The following is a 13,318-nucleotide window of genomic DNA, read 5'->3' as shown; positions in this document are numbered from 1 at the left end:
ATATTATTGAATAGTTAGATATATAAAAATTCTGTGCTAAATTCCGGTGACTTAAGTTATCAAATTGAATAAAAAGTATTTAATTAACGATTGAAAATTTCAACAAGATATAGGTAGAGTGTGAACTAATAGAAGGAATTGAAAAAAAGGAGCATGGTATGAGACAAATATAAAAGTATACATTTGGTGACCTGGACCACACTTGCTGCCCCGTAATGTTCTTTATTGAATTTATCTGACACAGCAAATATAAAATAATTAAATACTTAAATGTGTGCAATAAGCTACTTTTTTGTTCAAATAGAGCTATAAGTTAAAAATTATCACTAATGTAATTTTAAAAATAGATGAAAAACTGTATAATTGAAAACAAGGACTAACGCTTAACCCATCAGAAAATTCCATTTCGTTTTTCCCTCATCCCTATTTAATGAATGAATTAGTATTTGAAAAAATTGTATTAAAATTAAGAGTCGTCCACTACAAGGTCAAAAAAATGTATTTGAACTTGTAGTGGATGAATGAAACGTATTTTATTCAACGATTGAAAATTTGAGCAAGACGTGGGAAGAGTGTGGACTAATACTAGGAATTGAAAAATACCAATTAATTTAGATATTTAAAAGTAATGTTTTTTCGACACATTTGAGAACCGGTTATGTGCGAAGTCTGAATCCCTTCACTAATTATTAACACGTTATTTAAATTGGATGATTTGTGTGAAGTTCATAATCGATGAGTTCTCATCTGTTTAATTTTGAGAAAAACTCTACTTACGTTGGACAACAGCTTGAACAACAGTTACTCTGCATAAACACCCAGGACATTGCCCTGGTGGTACATCTCGTAAAACTTCGCAACCAGGATCGCATTTTGGCTCAGCACATTTGGGATCACAGACGCAACTCAGGCAACCGTCACTATCCCTCACTTCCCTACAATTGCTTCCTGAACAGTCTGTGAGAGGGGGACATTGTCGCTCTGAAAGAGAGAAGTCGAAATTGTACTGAAGATTTAAATTTAATGCATGGGAGCTAAAAGCTTAACATCTCTCTCTCTTTCTGAGCGTGACTTTATTTATCCAATCAGCAACATTGAAGTTGCATCAAAAAGTGGAATTTGTTGTTCTTCTGTCTGACAGAGGGAGCACTGTCGCTCTGAAAGAGAGAAGCAAAAATTGCAACGAAGATTTATCCATGAACTTAGCGCATATGAGCTGAACGCTGGAGAGCTAATCTCTCTTTTTGATTTACAAAAAGATCAAATTTATTGTGTTTCTGCTTTTTAGAGGAAACACAGTTGCTCTGAAAGAGAGAAGCTGAAATTGCATCGAAGATTTATGTAAAAGCTTAGCATATATGAGCTAAAATCTTAGCAGCTAATCTTCTTTTCTAATTAAATTTTCAATGCTCAGTAGGCATTGGTGCAAAATATGTTCGCATTTATTCTTTGTTATTTTATACCGGACAATGAAAGCGCGCAGAAATTACAGAAAGTAAAGAAACGAGGAAGCAATATAATGTGGGAAGTAAAAATTCGATTTGAACAAAGAAGATTTTATACCAAATTGAGACAGCTTTACTGTTGAGTGATTTTCATAAACAGTAGTTTTCTTTTCCTTTCATATAAGATAAGATAAACTCTGAATTTAAAATATGTTTAGCCCAGTGGAATAAAAAGACACATTAAAATATTTTTCAAACATTAAATGATGCCTAAGTTTTTATCTTTTAGAAATTATGAAGTCGTTAAGTTCTCTCTAATTAATAAGTAAAATAGTATGCGATACAAAAGTTTTGCTTTTTCTGTTTTTAATATTTCAAACCTATTTTAAAGCCAATTTCGTTTTATTATTTAAGAAATTTGAATATTCACTCTTCGGGCAAAAGTTGCACTCTTGTTTTAGATTTTAAAGTTCATTTTATTTTAATATTTCTTAAAAAAGACTAAAACTTAGTTTCTGACAAAAATATGTTGCATATAATGTTTAGGGACGGTAAATAACTTCAAAATATACAAAAAGAGGCTATTATTTTTCCAAAATAAATACTCTTCGCTTTAATTTAAGTGCTCTTGGAAGTTGGGTCTATAATTTTGCTCCATAAAGTAGATTTTATGAAAAAAAGTAAGCTACTCTAATGCATATATATATATATANGCATCTAATAATCCGGTCAGGGACTATATATATATATATATATATATATATATTGATATATTTTATACAAAAAATACATTATTATTCCTTTAGTATTGTTTTTAAATTCATAATTGAAGAAATTAGTGGAAGATTTTGTTAAGTAGTGTTTTGAAAACTATTTACTTTTCATTTTTGAAAGAAAATTCTAGTCAACAGTGAATATAGAACATAGATTTACTTTGTCATATCTTTATATATGGCGATATGAATTGAAAAGTTTTGTTTCGAAAATCTTAATATTTTGAAGCTAATTTCTTTATCTATTAGCTAAAATTTACCACAAATTTTTCCACTAATTTCCTCAACTATCATAGACACAGCATGCTTACCAGAAACCTGGGTGCAGTCGCATACTGGACAACGTCCTTCAGAGTATGTTTTCGTCTTGACACAGTGAGATGGGCAGGGAGCGCACGGCGAGTCGCAGACACATTTTTGACAACCATCCCCACCTCTGATCAAGGAACAGTTGTAACCGTTGCAGTGTGGTGTTGGGCATTGGTAAGATGGACCTCGGGTGGAATACTTCATCGCACCGTAGGCTCCCACTGTGGGTGAAGCTGCAGAGAAAGAAGCAAATACATTTGTAGCTTTTGTGGGGTAAGGAAACTTAGAAGATGGCCTGCGGGGGGTAGAAGATACTCGATTAGAAAGATAGTTGTTAGTCGTGACTAAAACCTGCTCTTGACCAAATGGTCTATTAGAAATTTCTGGCTGATGATTGTCGAAATTTTCAACAATCAGTTGTTGACTCGGTGAGGTATCGGATTCATAAACCGGAGGAGGTGTGGTCGCTATTTCGGGATCTTCCCAATCGAAATCTTCGTATTCGAAGTCTTGTGGGTCTTCTTCCTCAAATTGAGGATCTTCTGCATCATCTTGCTGTTGAAGGGATGGTCTTGGGGGTCTTGATGGAGCCGGGAATAGGTCATGCATCACGGGAGGTTTGGTAGTTGTTTTCAGTTGTTGAAAATGTGGTCTAACGATACTCCCAGGTCGTGTCTTCACGCTTTGGATGTGCACAGGCTTTGCTGACTGAACTATTGCATGTTCCTGTTGATCAACTTGGTCTTTGGTAGATTCGTGTTCGAGATCTTCTGGATAGTCATTTGGTCTTTCTTCTGCTGGTATTTGAGGTGAATGCTGGTGCTCCTCAACTTGTTCAGTTTCTTGAGGTATTTCAAAAGAAACGTGCTCTTGATAATCAAGTGAGTCTTGTGCCGCGTCACCATCAACATGTTCTTGAAGTGGCTCGTTGCTTGGGGAATCCTCCTCTGAAACATGATGCTGGATGTGTTCTTGCCCATCATGATGTGATGCTTCTTGATATTCATTTGTTTCTTGCTCTTGCTGGGCTCCATTCAAATGAGTTTGGTGAACAACTTGTTGATGTTCAGTCTGTAATTGAGGTTTAGTATTTATGTTTGAACTTCCTTGATTTTGAATATATTGGTAGTCTGTTTGAACAAGTGGATCTTCTTTTTGCCCGACGCTAGTCACAGAAGATTGTTGCTGATGAATATATTGTTGTTGACTCTGACTAGGTACTTGATGAACATTAGTTTGTATATTTAATGGCATATTTTGATCTGAAACCGTTTGGTGTAAATGTGCTTGCTGTTGATAACTTATTTGTGAACCAACCAACGTTTGCTGTTGTTGGGAATTTGTGGGATCGCCAGGTCCTCTGGTTAAAGAATTTATTTGCTGAATCTGTGATTCTTGTTGGGGTAAATGCATTGTGTTTTCTCCAGAGGTAGAACTTTGGTGTTGGTGTGTATGATCATGAGATGATTGTTGAATGGTTGGTGAATGCTGCTGTGTTTCTGAATTATGTTGGGATGTAATATAAATCTGTTGCGGCAAAGTTGGTTCTTTATTAAGTTGTACTATTTGTTCCTGAGAATTGCTAAGTGGAACACTTGATTGTTGTGGTTGCAACACATGCTGATTTGAAGCTTGGTTGTTTTGCAAGAATTGCTGTTGTAAATACTGCTGTTGGGGTGTTAAATTCTGATTTGTCGTTTGATAGTTTTGATATACATCGCCAAACTGTGGTTGCTGTTGAACATTGGGGTTCAGAGGTTTTTGAATTTGCTGCTGTGGGGGAAGATATTGCTGCTGAGGTGGAAGATATTGCTGTTGAGGTGGAAGATACTGTTGTTGAGGTGGAACATATTGCTGCTGTGATGGAGCATATTGTTGTTGAGATGGAACATATTGTTGTTGAGGTGGAACATATTGTTGCTGAGGTTGAACATAATGTTGTTGAGGTTGAAAATTTTGGTTTAGTGTTTGTGGCGAGCTTCCAAGTTGTTGTGATTGTGTTTGTTGCTGCTGAAACTGTATACTGGGTGTTAACGGTGCATATATTGCTTGAGATGCTGAGTTTTGCTGGGAAACCAAATTCTGTTGCCCTTGGATATTTTGATTTAGGGGTTGATAAGATTGCGAATATTGCTGTTGAATTTGTGGTTGAATATGTTGATCTTGTGCTTCAACATTTTGGGGTGAAGAACTTATTTTATCTTCTTGAGTTTCGTGATGTTGTTGTGGCTGAATATATTGCTGTTGAGCTTGCGAAAATATTGTCTGAGGTTGAACATACTGTTGCTGTGCTTGTATTTGTTGCTGATGTTGAATATTTGATGGCATGCTTTGTTGCGCCTGAATCTGTTCTTGAGGCTTTATATTTGGCTGTAACTGAATCGATTGCTGAGGCACGATGTTTTGCTGTTGTTGACTATGCTGTTGAGATAGAATGTTTTGTTGCTGTTGACTTTGTTGTTGAAGTAAGATATTTTGTGGTGGTTGAGCTTGTTGCTGCAGAAGCATATTTTGTTGAGACTGGATGTTTAGATGAGGCTGAATATGAGCTTGAGATTGATAGTTCTGTTGAATTTGAATGTGGGGTGGTGATTGAATGAAATGCTGTTGATTCTGTATAAATTGTTGCTTTTGTTGCTCCGCAAATTGTTGCTGAAACTGGGAAAAAGAATTCATTTGTTGTTGAGTTTGTACCAGTGACGGTCTTAAATACTGATTATTGCCCATAGAGGTAGATTCATTTTGCTGCTCTTCATTTATTGCCAAATCCATCTGCGTAGAGGATTCTGATAAAAATGAGTTTTCGGGTTTAGACTCTTGAATGGAGATTTGATTTGAGGGTTTCATTTGATCGGGAATTTGTTGCTGGGCTTCAGCAGTCAGCAAATCTTCACTATTTGCTTGTACTATTTCACTTGCATCTGCACCATTAGTTTGAACTTGTTGCCATTGTTGTTGAGGTTTGACAGTTCCTACAATATTGGTTTGACCGTAGATATTTTCCAGGTAACTTTGAGTATGCGCTTGAGTATTATCACTTGAAATTGGCATCAGGGAATCAGGTTTTTCTGCAAAGGTTTGTTCTTGAATACCAAACACTTTATTCGGTGAAATCTGTGGGGAATGTTCTGTGAAAGTTTCCAAATTGGAAACTAATTGAACGTTACTTTGTCCTGTCATTTGATTGGATGTTTGGGGTACATGGTGATTGAATTCTGGAATAGGATCTACTTCAGAAATCGCTTCTTTGTTTGAAGAATCATGTATATTGATGATTTGATAATCAGGCTGCGGTTTTTTGTCTTCTGTGTGAGATGTTTCCTGAACTTTCTGCTGATCTGTGACTTGTTCTTGACTTTCTTCATAACTTAAGTCTTCTTGAGAGGATTTGTCAGGTTTAACTTTTTCCTGATTACTTGATAACCTGTTATCTTGCATGTTCCACTGACCATAATTACCTAACTGCTGCTGAGGCTGCAGCTGTGATTGTAGCAACTGCTGCTGGTAAAATGGATTGTTAACTTGATTTAAAATTTGTTGTAAAAATCCTAGCGTCTGTGTTCCAGCATTTAGTTGCTGCTGTAAAGACGGCGGTATAGGAATGTTTGTTTGGAGTAATGTTGCTGATGGAGGATATACAAGGTTCTGAGGATTGTGTATGAAAGTTTGTTGTGTGCCAAACATCGGTTGAAGTGATCCATGCAATGACGGTGAAAGACCCGGGAAGTAGGGATTTTGGTAGGGAATTTGTGGAGAAGATGCGCCATTGAATGGCTGATTACTTTGGAAAGCGAATGGTGGATACAACTGAAATTGGGAAGCAATTCCCTGATTTATTAACTGTTGATTTGATTGAGATTCTTCTTGTTGAGGAATTGCATTTAAAGTACTTTGACTCGTCGTCGCGTCGCCAGAAATGATTGAATCAGTTTCAACTATGGGAGAACTTTCTTCAGTAGAAACAACACTACTGGATATTTCATCAACTGAAACAGTAGTACTTTGAGCTATTCGAACATCAACTGGGGATTTTGTAACATCTTCAGGAGTTTTGTCAGTGGATGAAACATTCCTATAATCGAATCTATGAATGGAAGTATCTTCTCCGGATTGGATACTGGCGCTAGTTTGCAAAATATCTTTTTCTGGCGCATTAGGTGCTTGATGATTAGATAATACCTGGTGAAGATTTGTCATGAGCTGTTGGAGATTTTGCAATATGGGCTGCATGTTATTATTCTTAAAATTATTTTCAGAAACAATTTGTTTCATTGGGGTTGCGTTTGGATCACTTTGCTCGCTGACAGATGGTCTTTTCGACAAATCATCTTTCGAAATAAAAGCATTCACGGGTTTGAACCCATTATTGGGAGACACCGATATGGATGGGATTGTATCAGCGTGTTTTGTTTCATTATCCATAGCTGCGGGTCTAAGTTCCGTAATCAAAGGTGACACAATAGTGTCACCAGAATGTACCGGGAGATTGCCATTGGCACTTTCTTGTATAGCACCTGACTTTTTTAAGCAGGGTTCTGCTGTCGTTGTAGTTTCAGACGTTGGCATTTCTGATGATGTCGTGGATTCAACGTCACGTTTTTCTGTAGTTGTTTCAAAAATGTCGTAAGCATTTATTGTTGTGGGTAGGTTAACTGTCACCGTGGTAAGATCATCTGACGACCTGATACTTTCTTCAATGTCAGCTAAACTGTTGTAAAACCCTGTTGAATCTTCATCACTGTCAAGAACAATCGGACCCACATTAAAACTCGATTCTTGTGATTTTGGTGCTGATTCTTTTTCTTCTTGTTTTTTAAGCTCTGAACTATTTAAAATGGCCTTTTCTTGGTCTTTTGGAGGCTCTTCTTCTTCAGAAACATCAACGATTGTTGTTGCTGGTTCAATTGTCGTAGCTGGTTCAATTGTTGTAGCGGGCGATGTTCCTGAAAGATTCAAGAAACAGGAACATTTTCAAGGAGCAAGCATAACTATTTTTTTTATTTTCTGATCAAAATAAAATAGAGTTTTTGAATCATAAAAAATCTATGCCATAAGCTAAGGTTAGTTTGTTAATGCTATTAGTAAGATTCAGACTTTTTCATCCTTGTCAAAGATTCTGGTTTTCTAAACTTTTACCAGTTCAAAGATATTTTCCTTGTAAAATCAAATGATACGTTAAGCACTTTACTTAATAATACGTTAAGCAACTCTTCTTTAATCAGCCGATACGGAAATCCATTCCGAAAGAGTTTCGTTTTTCTGAAAGTACTTGGACAGCTTAATTAGCTTCCAAGTTTTCAGGCTTCAAAATTTTTAATCATGATTTAGCAGATTTGATAATTCATTTCCACGGACATTGGCTGTAATTTTTAGATAAAGCTTGAATAGTGGAAGTAGTTATAACTTCTAAGTTTTAGATATGAAAATTACAGCCACGAATCAACAGAATCATAAATCATATGTCCGTAAGTTCTATGATAAGTTCCTCAAATCGCTTGGGTTCGTTGAATTATTTCTGAAGAGCTTGGTTAGCTTAATAGATGAAAGTATTGATAACTTCCAAGTTTTCAGATTCGACTTAAAATCACGAATTAGCAGATTTAAAATCTTATTTCAATTAAGTTCTTCTATAGTATGATGTGAAAAAAATATATAATAAATTAGAAACTAAGTAATGATAACTTCAAATTGCACCGATTTGAATATTAACTTTATGAGTGAACTCCAATAAAATTAATCTGCAATTGAAACTGTCTAAAAGTAGAAGAATTTATAAAGAAGAACGTATAGTTTCATCTACAAATCAAAAATATACTCGAAAAACTGATCATATTTGAAAATTAATCTTGATTTCATATTGCAGTCTAAAACACAACCGTCTATCTTGGATAATGGAAGCTCAAAGCCTATTTTTTAAAGCATGTCTTAGGTTTTGTAATATAATTGATGATTATTAATAAATTCAAAACAAATTAGCTTCTGTAAAACAATACTGTTTTCGAAAGTCTGAAAGAAGCTTTTCGCAATTAAGGATTTAAATAAGTGAAGCCTTAAAAAAATCAGAGCTTGCTCCTTTCAAACGCTGTTTCTGTTTTTTGAATTTAATAACGATTTACCGCTATGATGCTAAATTTATTATACTGAATTGTTTCCCAAATTATTCATTGGTTTCCATAACTTTCCTCTGATGATTCAGCACCATTTTCAGCATAGATGATAGTTTCATAAAGTTCATTTTTTTCCATCAAATAGTCGAACACTAGTCCTGCTTTGAAAGTTTTGCATCAAGAGAAAGTGACAAATGCATTCACAAGAAAGATATAAAAGCACAGTAGTCAGTAGGGTTAGTATTGCATATATTAGAAATTATAGTCATTTTAACGAAAAAAACATATCACATCAAAAATACAATGAACATTTTAAAATAAACACCAATACATTAAAATAGAAAACTACTTCCGATTTATAACTTCACGTTTCGAGCTTCCAAAAAACGACGCTCCATTTCGAGACTAGGATGATGAAAAGTCAAAAGCAGGTTAGAAGCAATAAAAATTAATGATAATAAATGAATGAGCAGAAAAACAAGAGACCACCTGGTAGTTGAGGGGATGGCTGATTTTCATAGTTAGTGTACGCAATGGCAATAATTTTGTGAATAAATTTGAGAAATTAGGTTGTAGTATTCAAAAACATAATTTTTAATTTTCAGTTTCATAACAAAAAAATTTTTACGAATTTCTGATGCTTTATAACAAAAACAATTTACTATAACTGTAACAAAAACAATTTTCATGCATTTCTGTCTCTGAGAATTTTATTTCCATAATATTTTAATCTCTTTTCATTTCTCTATTGAATGCAGTTTTTGTTAATATAAATTTCTGATATGCATTTCATACAATATATTAATTCAGCTTTATTTCAAATTAAAAATTCATTGAATGTTTTAAAATATGCTATTAAGTGAATTAAATTCAGTATGTTTTAAAACATTCAATGAATTTAGCATATTGCAACATATTCAATAAAAATATACATTTTTAAAACACTGGTCGTTCAAAAACAAATTAGAATACAATAAATTATACAGTTTTAAAATACAAACTCAAATGATAATAAAACTATTTTTGAAATCATTATCGCAAGATTATACTTTATTTATTAACTAAAACTTTATTCTATAGAGAAATTAGAAGAGATTAAAATATTTATTATGGAGACAAAATTAATCGCAGTGCGTATTCAGTTTTAAATCTAATTTATTAATAAAGCGAAATTTCATAATTTATTCCTAAAACAATTTAATTAGGATATTGTAAAAAGTTCTGCTCATGAAAAAAATTTCCGAGTCTCGTATAAAGGAAAGAACATTCAAGGTGTTTCGTAAAGGCCACCGTTAATGTATATTCTTAGAATTCCTGTTAAAAATGAGATAAGACAATCTGCATATTAATCAAATGAAATTATATTAATTAGCGAGAAAGGAACAAAAGAACAATCGCAATCTATTGAATCACTACTATTGGAGGTATTGAAAATATTTTAACTCGCTCAATAACTAGAGGAAACATAAGTTTGCGAAATGAATATTCGAGATAACTTAAAGGAAAAAATAGTTTTTCATCTCCCCTTTGTCGCTAATGATTTGACAGATTTCGACAGCGCATTCTGTTTCTTTTTTTGTCTAAATCTTAATTCGAAATCCCCTAATGTCTTTTTTTAATATAATTTTCAAAAATGATTCTAATATATAAGGGTCATGACACACCTCTCTCTACATAATCTCCCCTGACAATTCAAGAGGAAAACGAGAAGAGATTAAAGTATTATGAAGATAGAATTGAATCTAATTTATTTTTGTACTAATGTTTTGTAAATAAATGAAGCAGTAGAATCATAGCTATTATATGCAGCTTTAATTTAACATATTTTGTATCAGGCAGAATATTCTAGTATATTATCAAGTTCATTTCAATAATTGACGAAACAATCTTTATTCTTACGTTCAACTTAATTTTTTTATCCTTATATTTTTATTTGAAACAGAATGTTTAGCATTCTATCAAAGTTATTGTATCCTGGAATAATGGGTGGAATAGTAGAGGCAGTGATTTTAGAAGTACAAGCTTTAATTTTTATTCTACTATGAGACTGAATCCTTTAGTATAGCTTCAAACTTCTTATATCCTGGAATATTGTGTGGAATAGCAGACTTTTTACAATCAGCTTAGATTTTTTTATTGGATGGAATAATGGGTGGAACAGGCTAGATTTTATATTCAGTTTTAAGTATTATATGCATATATGTATCAGAGATAATTATTTATCATATTATCAAGCTTATTGTTGTCTGGAATAATTGTGAGTGAAAGAACAAGCTTGCTAGTTTTATATTTAGCTCTAGTAATTTTAGCTTTATATTTCAATCCAAATAACATGTTCTAGCATGCAATGAAGTTTATTCTTACCAGGAATAATGGGAGGAACAACGGTGCTCCTGTTTTCGCAGACGCAAGTCGGGCATTTTCCAGGGGGTGAATTTTTATCCATGAAGCATCCATCTTTGCACTTAGGTGGAATACAGATGGAATCACATTTGCACTGAGGACAGCCTTCATCACCAATCACATTGTAACAGCGACGTCCGGCACATTTTGTCCTCGGGCAGACTCGACCCTCAGCTACAAAAACAAGAGCAACATAATGTAATTTAAAAAAACCCATTAAATCGGACATTAGTTTAAATGTAGCAAACTCAGGTTTTTGAGCAACAATTAGATGTACATTTAAAAGTACCAATCAATTTAAATGTTTAATCGATTGAAGGTGTATGCATAATTTTGAAAGAACAGCTTATTAGGAGTGTCCCCAATACAAAAAAAAGCAAAATACAAACTACACTAGTGAAATACTTTAAGAGAATTTGCATATTTTATCGGATTTTATGAAAAGAAGTGAATTATATGTAAAACCATTGCTTCTAGACAAAAATACAAATCTTGTACATCAAATACGTAAGTGAACACGTGTATGTAGGCGGAGTCAGTAGAGAAATAGGCTTTATACGTGAGCGTAAGTTAAGACGCATTTCTTTCGCTAACACATCCTAGCGAATTTCTTGGTGTTATTTTGCAGCAATAGGTTAAATTCAAATAACAGTAAAAATGAGTAACCACCAACGTTTAGAGGATGAACTGGCGAATTGAGGGGAGGCAAGAAGCAGGCCAATCTCAGATTTGTATAGAGTTCAATTTAACGCCCAGCGCCGTATGTAACTTATAGATACAGATCTACGATCCATCGAGAAAAAACCTGAACAAGGTCATCCAAGAGCCACGACGACTAGAGCAGATCGTCATTTTTCCATTACTGCGAGGCGTAACAGAAAGCTACAGCTTCTCCGCTGCAGTTGTAAATGCTTGTTAGTTATATCAAAAACTCCTCCCTCGAAGAAAAGGTCCAAATACTTGATCCAGGAGTTTTCGCGTCTTCTAGGTTGGGTTCAAAATTACAAGGCTACGGAGTTGAACATTAGTAGTCGGAAATCGCCGTAACTCTTCTTTTTGAAATTGTATCTGTTTTCATGGGCTTTGGACAAACTCTGGTACTTATCATCATAATTTATTTTTTACCTTTTTTCAATATTTTTTGATGCCTTGCCTATTATGTTTGAACACTCAAACTCCTAAATTCTATTTTCTGAGTAACTACTATTGTTAATTTTAAGATTTCAAAAATTTCTTTGAGGTCTTCTGGTGTTGCCATGAATCGCCACCAAGACTACCTTTTTGAATCCTCTTTTTTTTACTGAGAGGTCATATGCGCGTCTATTTTTTACTGAGAGGTCATATACGTCTACAGTATTCTCCGAATGACGGGGTCGGAACATGGTTAAGCTTTGATTTGATTAGTAGTCGGAAACCCGAAAATTGGGGCTTCTGTTCAACGACGGTCGCAAAATTATAAGAATTACCTACCACTTTAAATTTAATAAAATACTATTCCTTGCGTGATTTCAGATGAAAATAATTATATTAATAATATATTGTGTAGACAGAACGATCTTGTTTCTACGAACTAAATCTTAAAAAAAGAATAACTATTTTATTATTAAGTAAAGAAACTGTATATTTTTAATGGATTCTAGTCAATACATAATAGTTTACCTCCTCTTATGATTCCACAGAAGCATGATGGACATACTTCATCATCCCATTTCATTACCATACAGCCGATGGCACACATAGGTATGGGACAACGTGGCTCTACGTCTATGCCTAAGTTTAATTGAAAAAAATAGAACTTAGGGAAATGTCACAATGAAAAACAACAAATGAAACACACCTTTAGAATATACTTACAGACAGGTATAGTTGGGCACGGAGTCCGGATGCATTGCAAGCGTCTAAGAACGCACTTTTGTCCTTCAGGGCAATTCTTTTGCTAGATAAATTAAGAGAAATTTCAAGTTCATTTCAAAGACTTCTGTAGTGTGTCTACCAATGCATAACTAGCTCTCCCAATAACTTTGATTTAGTTTTAAAATATTCCATCTTAACTCGACCAGGAAAAAAAACTTCACGGATATTAGATATTTTAGAAATACACATTATCACAAGATATTCCCATCATTGACTTGTTACCATTTAATGTTGCAAGGAGCTGAAATGAAGGATAAACTCTTTCCAACTGTCAGCAACGATACAATCTTCTAAAGTTTAAATACAATTTCAGCAAATAATACCGTTCAGACTGAAGTAAACTAATCGTTTCATCATATAAGTAGTT

The 13,318-nt window shown here is 34.0% G+C and overlaps 1 protein-coding gene across 1 annotated transcript in view; it reads right to left on the bottom strand.

Annotated features, from left to right (window-relative positions):
• Window positions 1-13,318, bottom strand: part of LOC107438039 (uncharacterized) — a 171,776-nt gene that overhangs the window by 50,251 nt on the left and 108,207 nt on the right. Inside the window, exons 19-23 of the mRNA XM_071181888.1 lie at window positions 12,892-12,973; window positions 12,697-12,807; window positions 10,999-11,211; window positions 2,530-7,470; window positions 778-981 (exon numbers count right to left, since the gene is read on the bottom strand). Coding sequence (XP_071037989.1) covers window positions 778-981; window positions 2,530-7,470; window positions 10,999-11,211; window positions 12,697-12,807; window positions 12,892-12,973 — 5,551 coding nt within the window. The remainder of the gene's footprint in view (window positions 1-777; window positions 982-2,529; window positions 7,471-10,998; window positions 11,212-12,696; window positions 12,808-12,891; window positions 12,974-13,318) is intronic.

This window comes from Parasteatoda tepidariorum, chromosome 6 (genome assembly GCF_043381705.1).
Source record: "Parasteatoda tepidariorum isolate YZ-2023 chromosome 6, CAS_Ptep_4.0, whole genome shotgun sequence".
Classification (NCBI taxonomy): domain Eukaryota; kingdom Metazoa; phylum Arthropoda; class Arachnida; order Araneae; family Theridiidae; genus Parasteatoda; species Parasteatoda tepidariorum.
This window is presented reverse-complemented; position numbering and strand designations above follow the sequence as displayed.